Source organism: Enhydra lutris, unplaced genomic scaffold, assembly GCF_002288905.1.
Source record: "Enhydra lutris kenyoni isolate GAN:26980312 unplaced genomic scaffold, ASM228890v2 scaffoldscaffold10, whole genome shotgun sequence".
In the NCBI taxonomy this organism is placed as follows: Eukaryota; Metazoa; Chordata; class Mammalia; order Carnivora; family Mustelidae; genus Enhydra; species Enhydra lutris.
In genome coordinates, this window is record NW_019154094.1 from 43,862,541 (window position 1) to 43,882,027 (window position 19,487).

The window sequence follows — 19,487 nt, forward strand, 5'->3', positions numbered from 1 at the left end:
ACTATGGAAAGAATCTAGATGTCCATCAACAGACGAATGGATAAAGAAGATGTGGTATATATACACAATGGAATACTATGCAGCCATCAAAAGAAATGAAATCTTGCCATTTGCGACGACGTGGATGGAACTAGAGGGTATCATGCTTAGCGAAATAAGTCAATCGGAGAAAGACAACTATCATATGATCGCCCTGATGTGAGGGAGAGGAGATGCAACATGGGGGGTTAAGGGAGTAGGAGAAGAGTAAATGAAACAAGATGGGATTGGGAGGGAGACAAACCATAAGTGATTCTCAATCTCACAAAACAAACTGAGGGTTGATGGGGGGAGGGGGGTTTGGAGGGGGGGTGGGGTTATGGACATTGGGGAGGGTATGTGCTATGGTGAGTGCTGTGAAGTGTGTAAACCTGGCGATTCACAGACCTGTACCCCTGGGGATAAAAATATATGTTTATAAAAAATAAAATTTAAAAAAAAATGACGCAGAAATTAGAGCCAATAAGTATGACCTTGAGAATATATACAAATATATATTTGTATATGAATGTGCATATTTACATGTGAATTATGAATATGGTATGTGTATACTTTATGCTAAGTCATTCTTTTAATAAACCATGAAAAAATGATGGTAATGAAATCACTTAAATGAATATCAAACTTTAATAATTGCACATATTTTTAAAGCCATTTCATGCAAAAGATGTATTCCCAATAAACCAACCAAAATTAAAAAAAAAAAAAAAAATAGAACTACCATTGGATCCAGTAACTGCACTCCTAGGTATTTCTTCAAAGAATACAAAAATACTAATTTGAAAACATATAGGCACCCCTATGTTTATTGCAGCATTATTTACAATAGCCAAGTAATGGAAGCAGCCCAAGTGACCACTGACAGATAAATGGATATAGAAGATATGGCATACACACACGATGGAATATTATTCAGTCATTAAAAAAAAAAAAAGAATGAAATCTTGCCACCTGCAACAACATGGACTATCTAGACAGGATAATGCTTAGCAAAATAAGGCAGTCAGAGAAAGACAAACAGCAAATTATTTCACTTATACATGGAATTTAAGAAGCAAAAGAACAAAGGGGGGAAAAACCAAACTCTTAACAATAAAGAACAGTTGGTTGCCAGAGGGGGTGGGGAGATACAGGTGAAACAGGGGAAGGTGATTAAGAATACATTTATCTTGATTAGCACTGAGTAATATATGGAATTGTTAAATCACTAGATTGTACACCTGAAATTAATGTAACACTGTATATTAACTACACTGGAATTAAAATTTTAAAAAATCAAATTGGTGGGTTTTACTGTAAATACATGTATTAAAGAAACAATTTTTTAAAATGTTCTCCCTTGACTCTCTATGAAGTTATTGTTGTTGTTGTTGTTTTAAGATTTTATTTGAGAGTGAAGAAAGAAATCATGGGGACAGGGGGACACAGGTAGAGAGGGAGAGGGAGGGATAAGCAGACTCCCTACTAAGCAGTGACCCCAACTCAGGGTTCAGTCCCAGGACCCTGGGATCATGACCTTAGCGGAAGGCAGACGCTTAACCCACTAAGCCACATAGGCACCCCTCTATGAAGTTTTTCAAAACAATATAAATGCATACAATATGCTTTACTTATAATTTTCTTTTTAACATAAAAGTCTATAATCCCAGAATCACTAGTAAAAAAAAATTCTTAAGGGCGCCTGGGTGGTGCAGTCAGTTGAGCATCCAACTCTTGGTTTCAGCTCAGGTCATGATCTCAAGGTTGTGAGATGGAACTCAGCATCAAGCTCCGTGCTCAGCAGGGAGTCTGTCTGAGACTGACTCTCTCCCCTTCTGCACCTCACCCCTGCCCCATGCTTGAGCATGCATGAGCATGCTTGCTCATTTGCTCGCTCACTCTCTCTCTCTAAAATAAATAAATCTTGGGAAAAAAATGTCTTCATGTTCTCTGGTACAGATTAATCCGAATTATATAGTTGCACTGTTTTTACTGTCAACATTTTTGTCTTCTGTCAAAGACCAAATATCTTTTTTATTTCAAAGATAACTATGATGCACATAAATTATGTATTACTTTTCTGCATTTATACCTTTAATTTTAATGATCTGAATCTTTATTCTCCTGATTCTGTTATTCTGGTAGATATGTTATCTGGATAGGCTTAACTTCTTAAAGTGATTTACTGTCCATTACTTGTTTGCTTGTTTTTAGTGTCACATTTAAATAGGAGAGATTTAAAGGTACGTGATTCAATATTTGGATTTCCAGGCAAAATGTCCAGTAAAATAAAATTTACCTGTGCCAGAAACAAACACAGAATGAAAGCAATTGACCAAAACCTGAAGAAATACATAAAAGTAAAGCCAAAAGACAGCAAGATGGCAACTTATAGGGCAGACCTGGACCATAAATGTGTTCTTTGACTTCCATAATATGTCAAAAATCAAGAGAGTACTAAGCTATCTTTCAAGTTTCTCTTGAAAAGTAAGAAGGCCTGGCAAGACTGGGCTCATAGTCCTGAATCACAACAATCGGGTAAAGCTAAGAAGATACTGCCCCTTTAGACAGCACTTAAACTCTTCAGTTTGTCCAAGTCACGTGACCTGAGTTCACTCATTGTCATTACCTGCCCCACTACATGTACGTGTTTTCAAACCCTAGAGCTCTTTCTTCTATATGCCTCAACTAACCATAACTAAGACATGAAGTGAAAGTTATATGAAAAGAGTTTCCCCTAAATTTGTTAAGCCTAGTTGTCCCATCCAGGCAGACCTAAAAAACCTGTTTATGAAGAGTAAATTATAGGGGCACCTGGGTGGCTCAGTCGGTTGAGCATCGGACTCTTAGTCTCAGCTCAGGTACTGATCTCAAGATCATGTAAAGCCCCACATCAGGTTCCATGCTCAGTACAGAGTCTGCTTGACTCTCTCCCTGCCCCTCTACCCCTCCCCCCATTCATGCACTCATGGTCTCTCAAAAAACTTTAAAAATCTTTAAAAAAGTATAAGAATGCATATGCTCTGCTACAGAATGTAAATATATATTGAATGCTGATGACGTGGTACAGTGTATATGAAAATTACAAGCAATTTAGTATCTATCTGTGCTTTGCATAGAAAAACCCAGATTCTAGAACTTTTTTTGCCTTCATTAATGTTAAAAAGTCAAATCATGTGCAAAACCAAAACAAGAACAAAGCAACTTTGCTCCTCTACCATAAAACTAAGCCTTTTAACATAAAAAACACATGAAAGATACTGAAGATTTTATCAAAACAGTAAAATAAGATATACCAATATGTAGGAAGCAAACAGGAATATAGTTGTAAGCATCCAGTCATTAGACAGAATAAATATTTTTTTAAAGATTTTTATTTATTTGACAGAGACAGAGAGATCACAAGCAGGCAGAGCAGCAAGCAGAGAGAAAGGGGGAAACAGGCTCCCTGCTGATCAGAGAGCCCAATGTGGGGCTTGATCCCAGGACCTTGAGATCATGACCTGAGCTGAAAGTAAAGGCTTAACCCACTGAGCTACCCAGGCACCCCAGCCAGAATATTATCACCTCATTTATTTAATGAAAAAAATAAATAAAACTATTTTTTACCACAACTTTGAGGTACTTGCTGAGATATCTCTTTTTAGTTACCAAAGATAAGTGCGAAGAATCCTAGCTCGAAGAACTGTAGGTTGGAGAAAAAGGAAATCTAGCAGACTTACCCGCTCTGCAGTTGCCTCATCCCCTGGCAGACATGCAGCAGCAGCAGCAGCACAAGCTATTTCCATCATAGCAGAACTGGTTGGAGCATCAGTTGTGGATGAAGACCTGGGTCGGCCTGACTGCATAACAGTTGCCATCTCCTGGCCAGATTTCCTGTTGATTTGGGGACTTCCCTTTGGGGCCTCTGGTTTGCCCCGCCTACTATGTAAGCTCGTCCCCCTCTTCATCTTGGGTGGCACTCGGATCTGCTGCAGGACACGATTCAGAGCTGTGGGGTGGGTGGGGACACCATCAATCTCAGCACATGCGTTCTGGCTTTCCAGATCCATTTCAGGTTCTGGATCTGCCTGAATTTGTTGCACATCGTGTGGAGACACTGATGACCTCCTGCGCTGGTGCTGGAAGAGATGCTTCAAGCCTTGGCCAATCACATTAATGTTCTCCAAAGCATTGTGGGTCATTTTAGACAACTTTTGTTCTGATTCTGTCTGCTTTCTGGCCTCTGCATCTTGGGATTTGCCTCCAGGATCAGGGTCCTCATATAACTGTTCACTGCCTGAAGGCTCCATCAGTAGATTTAATACGCTTATTTGCAAACTCAAAAACTTTATAACACACCAAGACTGTCAAATTAGGTAGGCATTTGCTTCAACAGTAACTACACATGCAGCTGTGAGACGGAGGCTTCATGCCTATCTAATGTTAAAAAAAAAAAAAAAAAGAAAGAAAGAAAGAAAGAAAAGAAAAGAGCCTCTTATTATAAATCCATGCAAAATCTCCAATGTTAAAGAAAAACATGCCACTAGCCAAACACATAGGCACTATCATTAAGCAATCTTTAACCAGAAGATTAAAAGACAGTGTTCTAGATGGTGGGTAATGATTATTTTCTAGAATAGGAGAAAAAGCTCAGAAACAAGTACACAGCATATGAAAACAGCAATGTTTAAAAAAAAAATCCCTACAAATTTCAATATATGAAGAATCGGATACTAGAGGAGTCATCCTGGAATGGAAACCACAGTAACAGTTGACAGAACAGCCATTACTTGGGAAATCAAGAGGGAACAGACCATTCAATAGGCACAGTATAGCTGAGACAATTTAATTCCTCTCACTCATAACCACAGTTAATTATCCATATGTTGAAACTCAGCAAAGTAAATTCAAAGAATAATAGGGAGAAGCAGATATCCTAATCTACTGCATATGGATTTTACTGGAAAAGAGGAATTTCTTAGCATCATTCGTATTTATCAAGTTCACTGGTAAATAAGTGTGACACGTTTGCTCTTTGGAGAAGAAAATGGAAATAAAAATCTTGTAAGCTGAATTCTCTGCTGAAGCACAAACAACAGTCTGGCACCATCTGAGCAAATGATCCAGATAGAATCTGTCTTCAGAGAGACTAGAGCTTTTGCTCAGTACCAGCTATCAGAAAAGAGATTTCAGACTCACTCCAGAGGTGGGGAACAAGAGGCAAGATAGTTTACATCTCAAACAGACAAGTGTTGGACAGCTGGAGTTGGTCCCCGCCCCCACCCTACCCTACAAAAAAAGAAGAGATTCAAAGATATCCCTTTCTCTGAATAGTATCATCTCTGACAGAAGTTTCCCACATATCCACACAAATTCAAAAGCAAAGAAATAACACAGTAACTGGGTGTGATGGAAGAGTAGAAAAAAAGAAAGGGTAAAATGCAACCACACACCAATATTAAATGCAGGAAATTAAAAGGAAGCTGAAACTAAGAGATGTAAAGTCGACATAACTGCCATGGTTATGGAAATCACATGCAAAAAAAAGAGGAGGGGAATATGGTAGGGATGAGGTTTTTCTTAATGGAAAGAAATAGGTAGTATTTTTGTATTGAGTTTTTGCAAATATATAAATTTGTATTAATGCACAGAACCTGTTAGAGAGGGCAAAATATGGTGTAGGAAGTTATTTCCCTATCTTCCCTTAACCCTTTGTTCAACAAGCTTTAAAACTCCCTTCACTACTAAGTACTTTGAACAGCTTAAGTCACTACAAATGAGGCCCTCTGGTGGTCATGTTCTGGGGATATGGCAACTCCCTGCCACCAAGTAGCCATCTAAAAGGCATAAATTAGCTAGATATAAGAGTTCACTGTGAGGGGCCCTGGGTGGCTCAGTTGGCTTAATGGCTGCCTTCAGCTCAGGTCATGATCCCAGGGTCCTGAAATGGAGCCCTATATCAGGCTCCCTGCTCAACGGAGAGCTTGCTTCTCCCTCTCCCTGCTGCTCTGCCTACTTGTGCTTTCTCTCTGTCAAATAGATAAATAAAATCTTAAAAAAAAAAAAAAAGAGAGAGAGAGAGAGAGAGAGAGAGAAAGAGTTCATTATGAACACCAAGGCTGCTGAAGTTGAGAGGGATGGGCACGCAAACCTGCTAGAATCTTCCTCATGGTAACTACTCTAAGAGGACCCTCTTAACCATGTATATGGTACTGTCACTGTGGCTCGGCTGTCTGTATTTTTTCAACTATTTCCCCACCTCTTGACTTCTTCGTGATTCAGGAACATTAAACATTGTGACAGACTTAAAGACATTTGTCACTCACCAGTACCTTCCTGCTTTTTAAATATCACAAAATTCTTTGCTTCCAAACAAGCAAATGAGTAGCAGTTGAGAGAATGGGAAATTTCACTGCCTTTTGCTCAAAAATTATTTGTGGCCACGCGGAAATCCTGCCATACCACTGGGACTTCTTACCCTTGTCCTGATTGCACATTGCTCTTGTTTTTTCCTCTTCCCCTTGGGGAAGCCAAGAAAGAATCCCTTAATCCTTATTAGGTTAATGACTGTCTTGGTCTTTATTGGAATTTTCTGGGGCTCCTTGAGGGCAAAAGTGTTGCCAAAAGTATATGTATTTAATTATACTCACCTTCCCTCATGAGTTCATAGAGCAGACTAATATTTATTGAATTACTTCCACTCTGCAAAGCATTGAGTTCCTCAGAGAATAAGAGCCATGTAACCAAGATAATCCAGTAACTAATCTCTTGCGCTGGGCAATTTAGACCCTAAGAAGATGGAAGGATGTGAAAGCAGCAGACTGATAATAAGGAAGTAATTTAGTATTTTCCTTATTTGTATTGTATTAGCTAAACAATACAACCGACTTTGTTGTTTTTCGAAACAAAAAGTATAAAATAAGTTCCTCCATGAGATTAAAAGATACCATGATTAAAGGAATGGTATCAAGGTTACCATTTGGAAAACCAAATGACCTACTTATCTTGTATATAAAGTTTTTATCAGTAAACTTGTTCCTTTAGGCAGTGTTATAAACGAATCAAGCGGGCATCTGCTTCTTATTTTAAAAAAGGAAAACATGGTATATTTTAATTATCAATAACTTCATTTGAGATTTCACTAGCATTTGTACATCATTTTTATTTTCAAGTAACTGAAAGTGATGATTGATTACAAACGAAAAATGCCAGCATTCCTAAGAAAACCTAGAAATAGGGTGTCAAGTCAAAGCTTACACAGGCCATCTATAGAGCTGCAAAGGTTATATATTAGAAAAGTAATGAATTCTGGGATTTGTAAAGCCAAGATATTCCTTAATTATACTAACCAGCAGAGGCTTACTTAGCATGGAACCATAAATAAACCTAAATTGAGCTTTAAATATCAAGTTGTAAGATAAGAATTTTGAAAAACAAACAACCTGTTGCATTGCCTCTACAATGTACTAGTACTTCCACTTGTAGCTATCATCTGCATTATTGCTATGATATCAATACAAACAAAAAATACGGTCAAAATTTTGAAGCTTGCTATAATTGTCTGTAGGCCAACAGAAAAGCTTTAAGGTTACCTTTCAACAATACGCCAAATATTAAGGAACATGAAATACTGTGCTCAAAATACCAGTGATGATGTAATAATTGCTGATAGTAAGAATGCAAGCACTGAATGAATTCAGTAAAGCCAAAATTTTTTAGGTCTCCTAAGGAAAGCCCCTTTAATTTTGACCCTTTTCTTCCATAAGCAAGCACGTGGATGCCTTGAGCTGCATACCCACTTCTCATGACCTTTTTGTCTTAACTGTCAGAGAGGCTGCCTCTGGTTCTGCTGTGGATCGTAAACTGGGGCTCTGACCTGCCTGAGTCACAGGGACGGTGCTTGTTGTCAGCTGCATATACATCTGTGAGTTAACCACTATTTAAATGATGCTGCTTTTCACACTTTTTTCAAAGTACAATAGATTTTTGAAGTTTCAGGTAACTGGAAATTTTTCAGTTTTTGCATTTAAAAGTGTTTTGGAAAGGCTGAAACAAAGTGCAGACACAGAAAACTAACCATTTTTGCTTTGCAAAATTACACACGGATGTTAACTATTCTGTAACCCATTTATATTAACTTCAGGAATACTTACTTGAAATATTTTTTTAATCCCTTTAGGGCTTCTGGCTTCTGTCATATCTTTGTACATTCTAACAAAATCCTGTGGAATGCTTTTGAGTTATTTTCTATACCATCAAAATGTATTGCCACTGAAGACTAAAGACAGAGCACACTTTTTTGGAGGCTTGAAACAAATTATTTTAAAATTTTCATAATTTGAGTAATAAAAAATCAGTTTTTATAATTTTTTAAATAATAAATACCTATTTTGAAAAAAAAAGAGGACTCCTATTTTCTTCTTTAAGAAAGCAAATTCAAATGAGTAACCAGTTGCTCAGTTTATACAACTCTCCAAATAATATATTGAGATACCTGGTTTAATACAAACAAAATCAACTGCAAAGTTAAGTGTACTTCCGTAAGAAAGAAATGTTGGCTTGTCTTTTATTCACTCAGTTTCTCTGAAAAGTAAAGTTCTTAAAGTTCTTATAAGTAAACTAGAAAAAATACACAGAGAAAAGGGAGCAAAAGGGTATGGGGAAAAAAGGGGACAAGGGGAAGGAATACAAAGTAGGAAAAAGAAAAGGTAGCTAGCTACTTACAGAGCAGGCATTTCAGAGAACTTGTTAAATTCTCAGAATTTTTAATAATTTTTCTACAACAGTTTCACTGAAGACATATTACACCATTACTTCACAGTCAAGAAAAAAGCTACTCTGAATGAGTATCAGAGGTAAGTTTAAAAATTGTTTTAAAAGTCTGGCAAATGTTTAGGAGGGTGCTCTGGAAAACCATTCAAATCAGATACAAATTATCTTTTTTTTTTTTCTTTTGATAAGGTGATCAAAGCTTTTTGGTATGGCTATGAACCAAGTTATTTTACTAACCATTAAGAGTTTTATATACTTGCCTTTATCACTCTTCCTCAAGCACTTCTAAGGTGTACAGGAATCCTTTTAGGACAAGCTGAAAAGCAAACATTAAGAATTATAAATTGAAAAACTGAGTGGGGAGAAGTTATTATATTTACATAGAAAAAAATGAGTTTATGTATAATAAATGTTAACATTTATCTCTCACTGGTAGGTGTAGGGTAATTTTTTCTAGTATTTTTCACTATTTTCTAATTTTTTGAAAATATAATCAAGAAAAACTATAAACAACATAGAAGATATTTTAGAAAAAAGAGTGTTAACTTGTTAGTACTTAAGAAGTACACGTCATTAAGTAGCAATGAATAGATTTACACTATGATACTGAATTAGGAATGGCTATTAATTCTAATCTCAAGTAACATGAAATGCAAAACAAGTACATAAACAAGACAATTTTATATGCAAATATTTTTTCAAGTACTTTGCAATTCTATATCTGCAATTTTGCATTCAAAACGAACTCTAAAAACTGTAACTACCATGAACAACTGAGAATCAGGAGGCATGAGAATTCAAATTTTTGTGGAAAATGATCTGACACAGCCACTACCAGAGAGGCAATTTAATTAGAAAAGTATTTGGGGAGCATTTGCTATATGCTTAGCATTACACAAATGAAAGCATATCATTCTGCCCTCAAGGAACTCACAATCTGGGACAGAAAGTAAGATTTACATACTTGAAACTTAAGGAAAATAGCACAAAAGAATATCATTAAAGCTAAAAGGTGTAAGGAAAACTGCAATTACCATTAGAAGATCAGTTAAGATTATATTTGTTTGGGAAATCTTCATTAAGAGAAAGGGGCTTAAACTGAGCTTTCAAGATTGAGATGAATAAGCAGGAAAATTATGGACCAAGACTCCCAGCTGGAAGACCAGTAAACACAGTATGTTTGGGAGCCAGTAAAGTGGTAGACGGGGACACCTGGGTGGCTTCAGTAAGTTGAGTGTCTGTCTGCCTTTGGCTCAAGTCATGATCACAGGGTCCTGGGATCAAGCCCCCCATTGGGCTCCCTGCTTCTCAGGGAGCCTGCTTCTTCCTCTCCCTTGTGCGCACACACGTGTGAACTCTCTCTCTAAAATAAATAAATAAATCTTAAAAAAAAAAAAAGGAGGCTAGATGACTGTACTGGTGGATACACATTTCCTGAGGCAGCTGAAGAATGGGGTGGCTGGTGGGTAAACATGAGGAAGGACTTTCTATCATATAATCTTTTGTACCTTTTGAATTCTGTGTCTTCTGACTATTATTATGTATTGAAATATAAACATTTTTTAAAAAGAAAATACATATTTCAATCTCTAGGGTAAACATTTAAAAAACAGTAAAACAGTATTTAACTACTATGTTAAATAGAAAAAAATATATAGAATTAAAATGCCCAAATGAATGCAAAAAAGAGCAAAAGAAAAATCACAGAACAAGTAGAACATATAAAAAGCAAAATGTAAGGGGTCAAATCTAAACCCAAATATTCCAGTAATTACACTAATGCAATCAGAACAAAAGATAAAAATAATTACACTAATAAAGAACAAAATTCAACTATTATGGTGTTCACAAGAATCACACCTAGGATACAAAGATAGAAAACAGTTAAAAATAAGAAGTACGGAAAGGTCATACAAAAAAGGAAAGCCTCTCTAGCCATATTAATAGTATTTAAAGTAGACTCTAATACAAAAAAGCATTTGTAGGATTCAATGTATAATTTATCAGTAAGATATAACTAATTAAAATTTGTATGCATGTAGTAACATAGCCTTCAAATATATAAAGTGAAAGTTGGCAGAATTACAAGTAGTAAAAAATATCAATATAATCATAAGGAAACTTTTAATACCAGTAGTTGACAGAACAAATGACCCAGAAAGAGGGAAGAAAAAGATAAAAATAGAGATTTGAATAGCATGATTAACCAGACCTACACTACTAAGTAAATGCAGAATAAATATCGAGTACTGAGAGATCATTTATCAAAACTGATCATATACTGAGCCCTAAGGTTAGTCTTACAAGTTATTGTCTGACCACAATGTGGATTCCTAATGTTCAGCGAAAGGAAAGATCCACACCCCCCCCTTCCACCCTCCATTTTCTCCTGATCCAACCTTCAGGCAATACAGCAGGGATAGGAGGCTGGACAAAATGGGTGAGGGGGAGAGGGAAATACAAGCTTCCAGTTCGGGAATAAGGCATGTAAATAAAAGGCACAGTATAAGGATACAGTCAATGACACTGTAATAGCAATGTAATGGGACAGATGGTAGTTACACTTGTGGTCAATGTAGCATAATACATAAACTTGTCAAATCACTAAGCTGTATGCCTAAAAATAATGTAACACTGTACGTCAACTACACTCAAAAAAATATACATACTTACATACATACACTTTAAAAATACAACAGGGAGCAACGTAGAGGCTGCACAAGCTAAAACCTTGGAGGGAAAGCTTTCTTTCTGACTAAAGGAAATACTGTCCCAAGAGCATGGAGTTAGGAGGACTTAAACCACAAATTTTGACAAACGGCTTAAGACTGAATGTGGGCTAACATGAGAGTGTAAAGCCCCTGGTGACTACAATGGTAAGAGAGTTCCCACCTGAGGCTTTTTCTCCAAGAACCTGAAAAGAATCTTTAATGCAGGGGGGATCTGAGAAAATGCGGAAAAAGCTCCTCAACCTTGCCCTCACTCAGCCCTATGGAGCTAGAAGAGTAGAACAGGCAATGCCCATCAGCCCAGACCTAGTTCCCTCAATCTCCCTCTGGAACAAAAGGGTTAGTCTGCAAAGAAAAATTCATCAAGGCCTGTAACCCTGAGAACACTGGGTGAATTACACTATAACTGGGGGGAAAAAAGAGATGAAGAATACTGGCACTCAATCTTCACAATCTCTCTAAATTAACAATGACCTTAATGCAATCTTTAGTGAGAGAGCTCTAAAAACCTTGGCTAGGGGAACCTGGGTGGCTTCGACTCTGTTTCAGCTCAGGACATGATCTTGCCAGTCGTGAGATCTAGCCCCGAACTGGGCTCCATGCCCAGTGTAGAGTCTGCCTCAGAGTCTCTCTCTCTCTTTCCCTACCTCGTCTCCTCCCACCCTTGCCCTTCTCTCTCTTGATAAATTAATGAGTTTTTTTTTTCAAACCTTTACAAAACAAACAAACAAACAAAAAAAACCTTAGGGGCACCTGGGTGGCTCAGGTCATGAGCTGAGGGTCCTGGGATCAAGTCCCATATTGGGCTTCCTGCTCAGTAGGAGTCTGCTTCTCTCTCTCCCTCTGCTCCTCAATCAGAGAAAGACAATTATCATATGATCACTGACAGGTGGAATTTGAGAAACAAGGCAGAGGATCATAGGGGAAGAGAGGGGGAAAAAATGAAACAGAACAAAACCAGAGAGGGAGACAAATCATAAGAGACTCTTGATCTCAGGAAATAAACTGAGGGTTGCTGGAGTGGAGGGGGATGGGAGGGATGGGGTGGCTGGATGATGGACATTGGGAAGGGTATGTGCTATGGTGAGCACTGTGTATTGTGTAAGACTGATGAATCACCTTCCTGTACCCTTGGAACAAACAATACATTATATATTAATTATTTTTAAAGATTTAAAAAATAAATAAAAACAAAATTTTAAAAAATCTTTTTAAAAATAAAAAAAAACCTTGAGGGAAACTGGGTGGCTCAGGTCATGATCTCAGGGTCCTGGAATCAAACAGTGCATCAGGCTTCCTGCTCAACAGGAGTCTGCTTCTTTATCTCCCTCTGCTCCTCCCCCTTGCTCGTGCTCTTTCTCTCTTTCTCTCAAATAAACAGATAAAAAAAATCTTTAAAAAATTAAAAAATAAAAAAAAAACTTGGCCAAAATAAGGGCTAAAAAAATTAACCTAGATATTGCAGTTGGGTAAAAAGAACAAGGGGAAGCTCTACCCAAGGAAGTGGCATGTAAAGTTTTACGAAGGCCAAGCCTCTGAGACCCAGGTTCCAGTACCTGGCTAAATCTGAAGCTTAACAGACCATCACAGAACTCCTCTTACCCTCCATCACCATGCTATCAAGCTCTAACAATAACAGTGGAATATAGCTGCAAGAGACAGACTCTGAGAAACAACACCAAAGTAAAATCCAAAGCCAAGCAAGGAGATAAAAGACACTCAGGAGACCAGGGACAGTAAGAAAATGTGAAGTCTCTGGGCTCCCACGGCGAAATACGTATTAACTCTGGTAACCACAGCAATAATAAATTTCAAACACAGCCCAAACCCTAACAAGTTAACACAAATTCCACCTTAAAGGACTAGCAGAAGGAAATCTGCAGTCTTCTCTAAGCATATAAAATATTTACTTCAGTATTTCCTGTCCTATACATGGTCCAGCATTCAAAAAAGAATTATAAAGTATGCCAAAAACACAGCTTGAAGAAACAAAGCAATCATCACAACTAGACTCAGATATGACACAGATTTTGGAACTATCAGGTAGTTTAAAACATGCTTAATATGTTTAAGACTGTAATGGAAAAGATAGTCAACATGCAAGATCAGATAGGTAAATTCGCAGGGACATGGAAATCATAAGAATCAAACGGTAATTTAGAAATAAAAACACACAATAGAAGATTATTACTAGACTTCAAACAGCTGAAAAAAGAATCAATGAACTTGAAAAGACGCTAAGAGAAACACCCAAACTGAAATGTAAAGAAGAAAATATAGTAGGAAAATAAAATAGGAGAGAATATATAAGAAATGTGGGAAATTATCAAACAGTGTAACATACAGATAGTTAGAATGTCAGGAGAAAGAGAGAATGGAGAAAAAATATTAGAATGCCCAAGAACTTACCAAAATTAGTGATAAGATACCTAATTACAGATTTAAGAAACTCCAAAAACAAAGAAGATAAATATGTCTTCCCCCCACAAATACTTGCACCAGGGCATATCATATTTAAATGCTGGAAGGCATTAAACTGCTGAAAGGTAGCCAAGGAAAACATATTACACACAAAGGAATAAAAATAAGATTACAATAAACTTTCAGTCAGAAGTTTTTCAAGTTCAGAAGACAGTTAAGTGACGACTTGAAATGCTGAAAGAAAAAAACTGCCCAAACAGTATTCTACATCAAGTGAAAACATCCTTCATAAATGAAGAAGAAATACTCTCCCAGACGAACAAAAACAGAAAATTCAAATTGCCAGCAGATTCACCCTGTAAGAAATATTAAAGGTAGCTCTTTGGGCAGAAGGAATATGATAAAGGTGAGAAGCTTGGATCTATACAAAAAAATGAATAAAAAGGTAAAATAAAATACCTTCTTTTTCATATTTTTAATTGCTCCCAAATACAACTGTTTAAAGTACTGAACAATGTACTGAGTATTTATAGCATACATAGCGAAATATGTAACAACAGTGAAAGGAAGATTTAGGAACATACACTATTGAGATATATTCACTACATGTGAAGTGGTATCATTTGAAAGTTACTCAGGTTATTTTTTTTATTAATTTAATTTTAATTTTATTTTTTCACTGTTCCAAGATTCATTGTTTATGCACCACACCCAGTGCTCCATGCAATATGTGCCCTCCTTAATAACCACCACCAGGATCACCTAATTCCACTACTGGGTATTTACCCCAAAGACAGAAATGTAGTGAAAAGAAGGGCCATATAGTGTATTATTAGTTTCAGAGGTAGAGTTCAGTGATTTATCAGTTGCATAAAACACCTCATGCATACTATGTCAAGTGCCCTCCTTAATGCCCATCACTCAGTTACCCCATCCCCCCCCACCTCCCTCCAGTAACCCGCAGTTTGTTTCCTATAGTTAAGAGTCTCTTATGGTTTGCCTCTTTCTCAGTTTTCATCTTATTTTATTTTCCCTCCCCTCTCCTATGATCCTCTGTTTTGTTTCTTAAATTTTTTTTTTATTTCTTTTCAGCGTAACAGTATTGTTTTTGCACCACACCCAGTGCTCCATACAATACGTGCCCTCCCTAATACCCACCACCTTGTTCCCCCAACCTCCCACCCCCCGCCCCTTCAAGACCCTCGGGTTGCTTTTCAGAGTCCATAGTCTCTCATGGGTTCACCTCCCCTTCCAATTTCCCTCAACTCCCTTCTCCTCTCCATCTCCCCATGTCCTCCATGTTATTTGTTAGGCTCCACAAATAAGTGAAACCATATGATAATTGACTCTCTCTGCTTGAATTATTTCACTCAGTATAATCTCTTCCAGTCCCATCCATGTTGTTGGGGATTGATCCTTTCTGATAGAGGCATAATACTCCACAGTGTATATGGACCGTATCTTCCTTATCCATTCGTCCATTGAAGGGCATCTTGGTTCTTTCCACAGTTTGGTGACCGTGGCCATTGCTGCCATAAACATTGGGGTACAGATGGCCCTTCTTTTCACTACATCTGTATCTTTGGGGTAAATACCCAGTAGTGCAATTGCAGGGTCACAGGGAAGCTCTATTTTTAATTTCTTGAGGAATCTCCACACTGTTTTCCAAAGTGGCTGCACCAACTTGCATTCCCACCAACAGTGGAAGAGGGTTCCCCTTTCTCCACATCCTCTCCAACACATGTTGTTTCCTGTCTTGCTAATTTTGGCCATTCTAACTGGTGTAAGGTGGTATCTCAATGTTTAATTTGAATCTCCCTGATGGCTAGTGATGATGAACATTTTTTCCTGTGTTACTCAGGTTATTTTTAAATGAATACTGTAAAACCAAAGGCAACCACTAAAAGCCATTTTTTTAAGATGTATTTATTTATTTAAGAGAGAGAGAGAGAGTGCAAGCAGGGGCAGAGGGAGAGAATCCTCAAGCAGACTCCCCACTGAGCACAGAGCCCAACATGGGGCTGGATCCCATGACCCTGAGATCATGACCTGAGCCAAAATCAAAAGTCGGATGCTTAACTGACTGAGGCACCCCGGCACCCCTAAAAACCATTTTAAGTAAGCAAAAATAAGTCAGGAGGGAGGATATAAGAATACTAACAAAAAGCTCAATTCACAATACACAAGGCAAAAGAAGAAAAAACAAAGAAATACAACAAATAGGGGCACCTGGGTGGCTCAGTCAGTTAAGTGTCTACCTCTGGATCAGTCATGATCCCAAAGACCTGGGATCAAGCCCCACATGGGGCTCACTACTCAGGAGGAAGTCTGCTCCACCCTCACCCACTCTGCCCCTCCCCCTACTCATGATATTTCTCTGTGTCTCTAAAATAAATAAATACAATCTTTTTTTTTTTTTTTAAAGAAAAAAATGCAACAAATGGAAAATAGCTCACTCACAAGATGGTAAGTTTTAATCTAACTATATTAATAATTACTTTAAATGTGAATGGTCTAAAAACACCAGTTAGGCAAATTGTCAGACTGGATGAAAAAGCATGATCAAGTTAAATGCCATCTACAAAAAGCCCACTAAATATAAAGATTTAGGTAGGAAAAGATAAAGCAACAGAAAAAGATACCATATACTCATCAAAAGGTTAGTAGAACCAAATCAATTTTAAAGCAGACTTCAGAATCAGAAAGACTGTCAAGGATAAGAGGGCTGCTACAAAATGATAAAGGGGTCAATTCTCCAAGAAGGTATAATCATCATAAATACATATGCACCTAAAAAAAAGAGCTTTGAAATAAAAGGCAAAAACTAATGGATCTAACAGGAGAAACAGACAAATCCATAATTATAGTTAAAGACTTTCAACTCAATAACTGTTAAAACAGGCAGACAAAAAATCAGGAAGGAGTCCTCTATAGTATTACCACCTAACTTAAGTGACATTTACAGAATACTTCACCCAGCAACTGCTGAACATACATTGAGTATATATTCTTTTCAAGTGTACTTGGAACATTCACAAAGATATTCTATATTCTGGGCCATAAAACAAATCTTAAAAATCTTTTTTTTTTTTTTTTTAAGATTTTATTTATTTGACAAAGAGAGAGTAAGCAAGAGAGAACACAGGGTGGGGGATGACAGAGGAAGAGGGAGGACCCAAAGCCGAAGGCAGATGCTTAACTGACTGCGCCTCCCAGATGCCCCTTAAAAATCATTTTTTAGGGGCGCCTGGGTGGCTCAATCGTTAAGTGTCTGCCTTCAGCTCAGGTCATGATTCCCGTGTCCTGGGATCGAGTCCTGCATCAGGCTCCCTGCTCAGAAGGAAGCCTGCTTCTCCCTCTCCCACTGCTTCTGTTCCCTCTGTCGCTGTGTCTCTGTCAAATAAACAAATAAAATCTTTTTTTAAAAAATCATTTTTTGGGGGGCACCTGGGTGGCTCAGTGGGTTAAAGCCTCTGCCTTTGGCTCAGGTCATGATCCCAGGGTCCTGGGATCAAGCCCTGCATCGGGCTCTCCGCTCTCTTCTCTCTCTGCCTGCTTCTCTGCCTACTTGTGATCTCTATCAAATAAATTTAAAAAAAAAAAAATCTTAAAAAAAAATCGTTTTTTATAATGATAAAAGTACATTCTCAGACCACAATGAAATTATATTGAAATCAATAGCAAAAGATCTGGGAAAATTTCCCCAAATATCTGGGTATTAAACAATATACTTTAAATAACCCATGGGTAAAAGTAGTCTAGGAAAAAAAACTTTTTTAGACAGTGCACAAGCAAGCACGCTGGGGAGGAGTAAAGGGAAGAGAAATCTTAAATAGCCTCCACACCCAGTATGGAGCCCAACGCAGGGTTCAATCTCATGACCCTGAGATCATGACCTGAGCTGAAATCAAGAGTCAGAGGCTTAACCAACAGAGCCACCCAGGCATCCCAGAAAAAAATTTTAAAGTATTTCAAGTAAGTGAAAATGAAACAGCAAAACTTATGCAGCTAAAACATGCTCATAGAAAAATTTATAGTTTTAATTGCATATATTAGAAAAGACCTAAAATCACTAACCTAAGCATCTACCTTAAGAAACTTTGAAGAGCAAATTAAATCTAAGTCAAACAGAAGGAAAAAAATAATAAAAATTAGAGCAAAAATAGGGGCACCTGGTGGCTCAGTCAGCAGAGCACGCAACTCTTGATCTCAGGGTTATGAGTTCAAGCCCCATGCCTGGTGTAGGGATTACTTAAAAATAACATCTTACCAAAAAAACCAGAGCAGAAATCAATGAAATTGAGAACAGAAACACAATGGATTAAAATCAATGAAAGCAAAAGCTGGTTCTTTGAAAAGATCAATAAAACTGATGAACTTCTACTTCTGGCCAGGCTAACCTAGAAATAAGAAAGACAAATTACCACTAATGGGATGAAAGAGAGAGGACATTAACACTGAAACAACAGCTATTAAAAGGATAATAAATACAAGGAACCCCTCTAGGACCGTAAGTCTGACAGCCTAGATGAAATGAACCAATTCCTTCAAAGCTGACACACAAACTACAAAAACTATACAAGGAGAAACAGATACCTGAATAATTGTATCTAAACAAAGTGAATCTGAAGTGGTAGCTCCTCAAAAAAGGGAAACTCCAGACTCAGATGGTTTTACTGGTTAATTCTACACAATCTCTTGCAGAAGAGAGGAGGGAACATTATATTTCATGAGGTCAACATTACTCTAATACTAAACCAAGACAAAGACATTACCAAAAAACTACAGATCAATATACCAAGCGAACATATACATAAAAACCTCTAGCAAAATATTAGCCCCAGCAATCCAAACCTAACTGAACACTAAAAAAAAAACAATGAATGTAATTCACACTATCAGACTAATAAGAAAACCACATGATCATAACAACAGATGCAGTAAAAGCACTCAACTAAAATTCAAACGTCTATTTAAGACACTCTCAACAAACTAAGAGATAAGGGAAATCCCTTAGACTGATAGAGCGTATCTATGAAAAATCTACAAAAAATCTAGAAAAATAATGTAGGTTTAAATAACACTGTCATGAATTTAGGAGTGAATGAGGATACAGGAACAGACATGCAGAATGTGGACTACTTGTCATGCTAGCATCCACAGAGTTTATATTAGTTATGTCTATACAAAAAGAACATAAAAAAATGTTTTTGAAACTTACAAATCCTATGCATATAATGCAGATGGAGGAATAAATTCAGACAATACCCAACATCAGGGTTGTTTGTTTTTTTCAACTTCATTTTCAGGAACGTACAAATCAAATTCAAGGTGTACACTGGTAGTTTTTACCTTGTATTCCTGCCTCTTCCCTCTTCTTTTACCATTCCTGAAAGGTATCCATAAGAACAACCTTGGTTAATTCTGCCTTGGTTCTAATACTACTTGTGCTCTTATAATCACCTGCATGTTTTGATCTGCATCCCAAAATTTGCTATAAGAAGGTAGCTGATATAGAATCCTTTATTTCAGCTTTCTGACTTAACTCATGAGCTAGTAAGAATG

General features: G+C 37.3%; 1 protein-coding gene across 4 annotated transcripts in view; it reads right to left on the bottom strand.

Moving 5' to 3' along the window:
* The window catches only part of LOC111143939 (transmembrane and coiled-coil domain family 1), a 253,758-nt gene that overhangs the window by 174,368 nt on the left and 59,903 nt on the right, over positions 1-19,487 (bottom strand). For 3 of the 4 annotated variants that reach the window (XM_022497969.1, XM_022497970.1, XM_022497968.1), the window contains exons 2-3: positions 9,033-9,088; positions 3,741-4,437 (exon numbers count right to left, since the gene is read on the bottom strand). In XM_022497969.1, coding sequence (XP_022353677.1) covers positions 3,741-4,310 — 570 coding nt within the window. In that variant the 5' untranslated portion in view covers positions 4,311-4,437; positions 9,033-9,088. Of the gene's footprint in view, positions 1-3,740; positions 4,438-6,650; positions 6,700-9,032; positions 9,089-19,487 lie in introns of those variants that run through there. The other variant, XM_022497972.1, reaches the window with a different exon arrangement.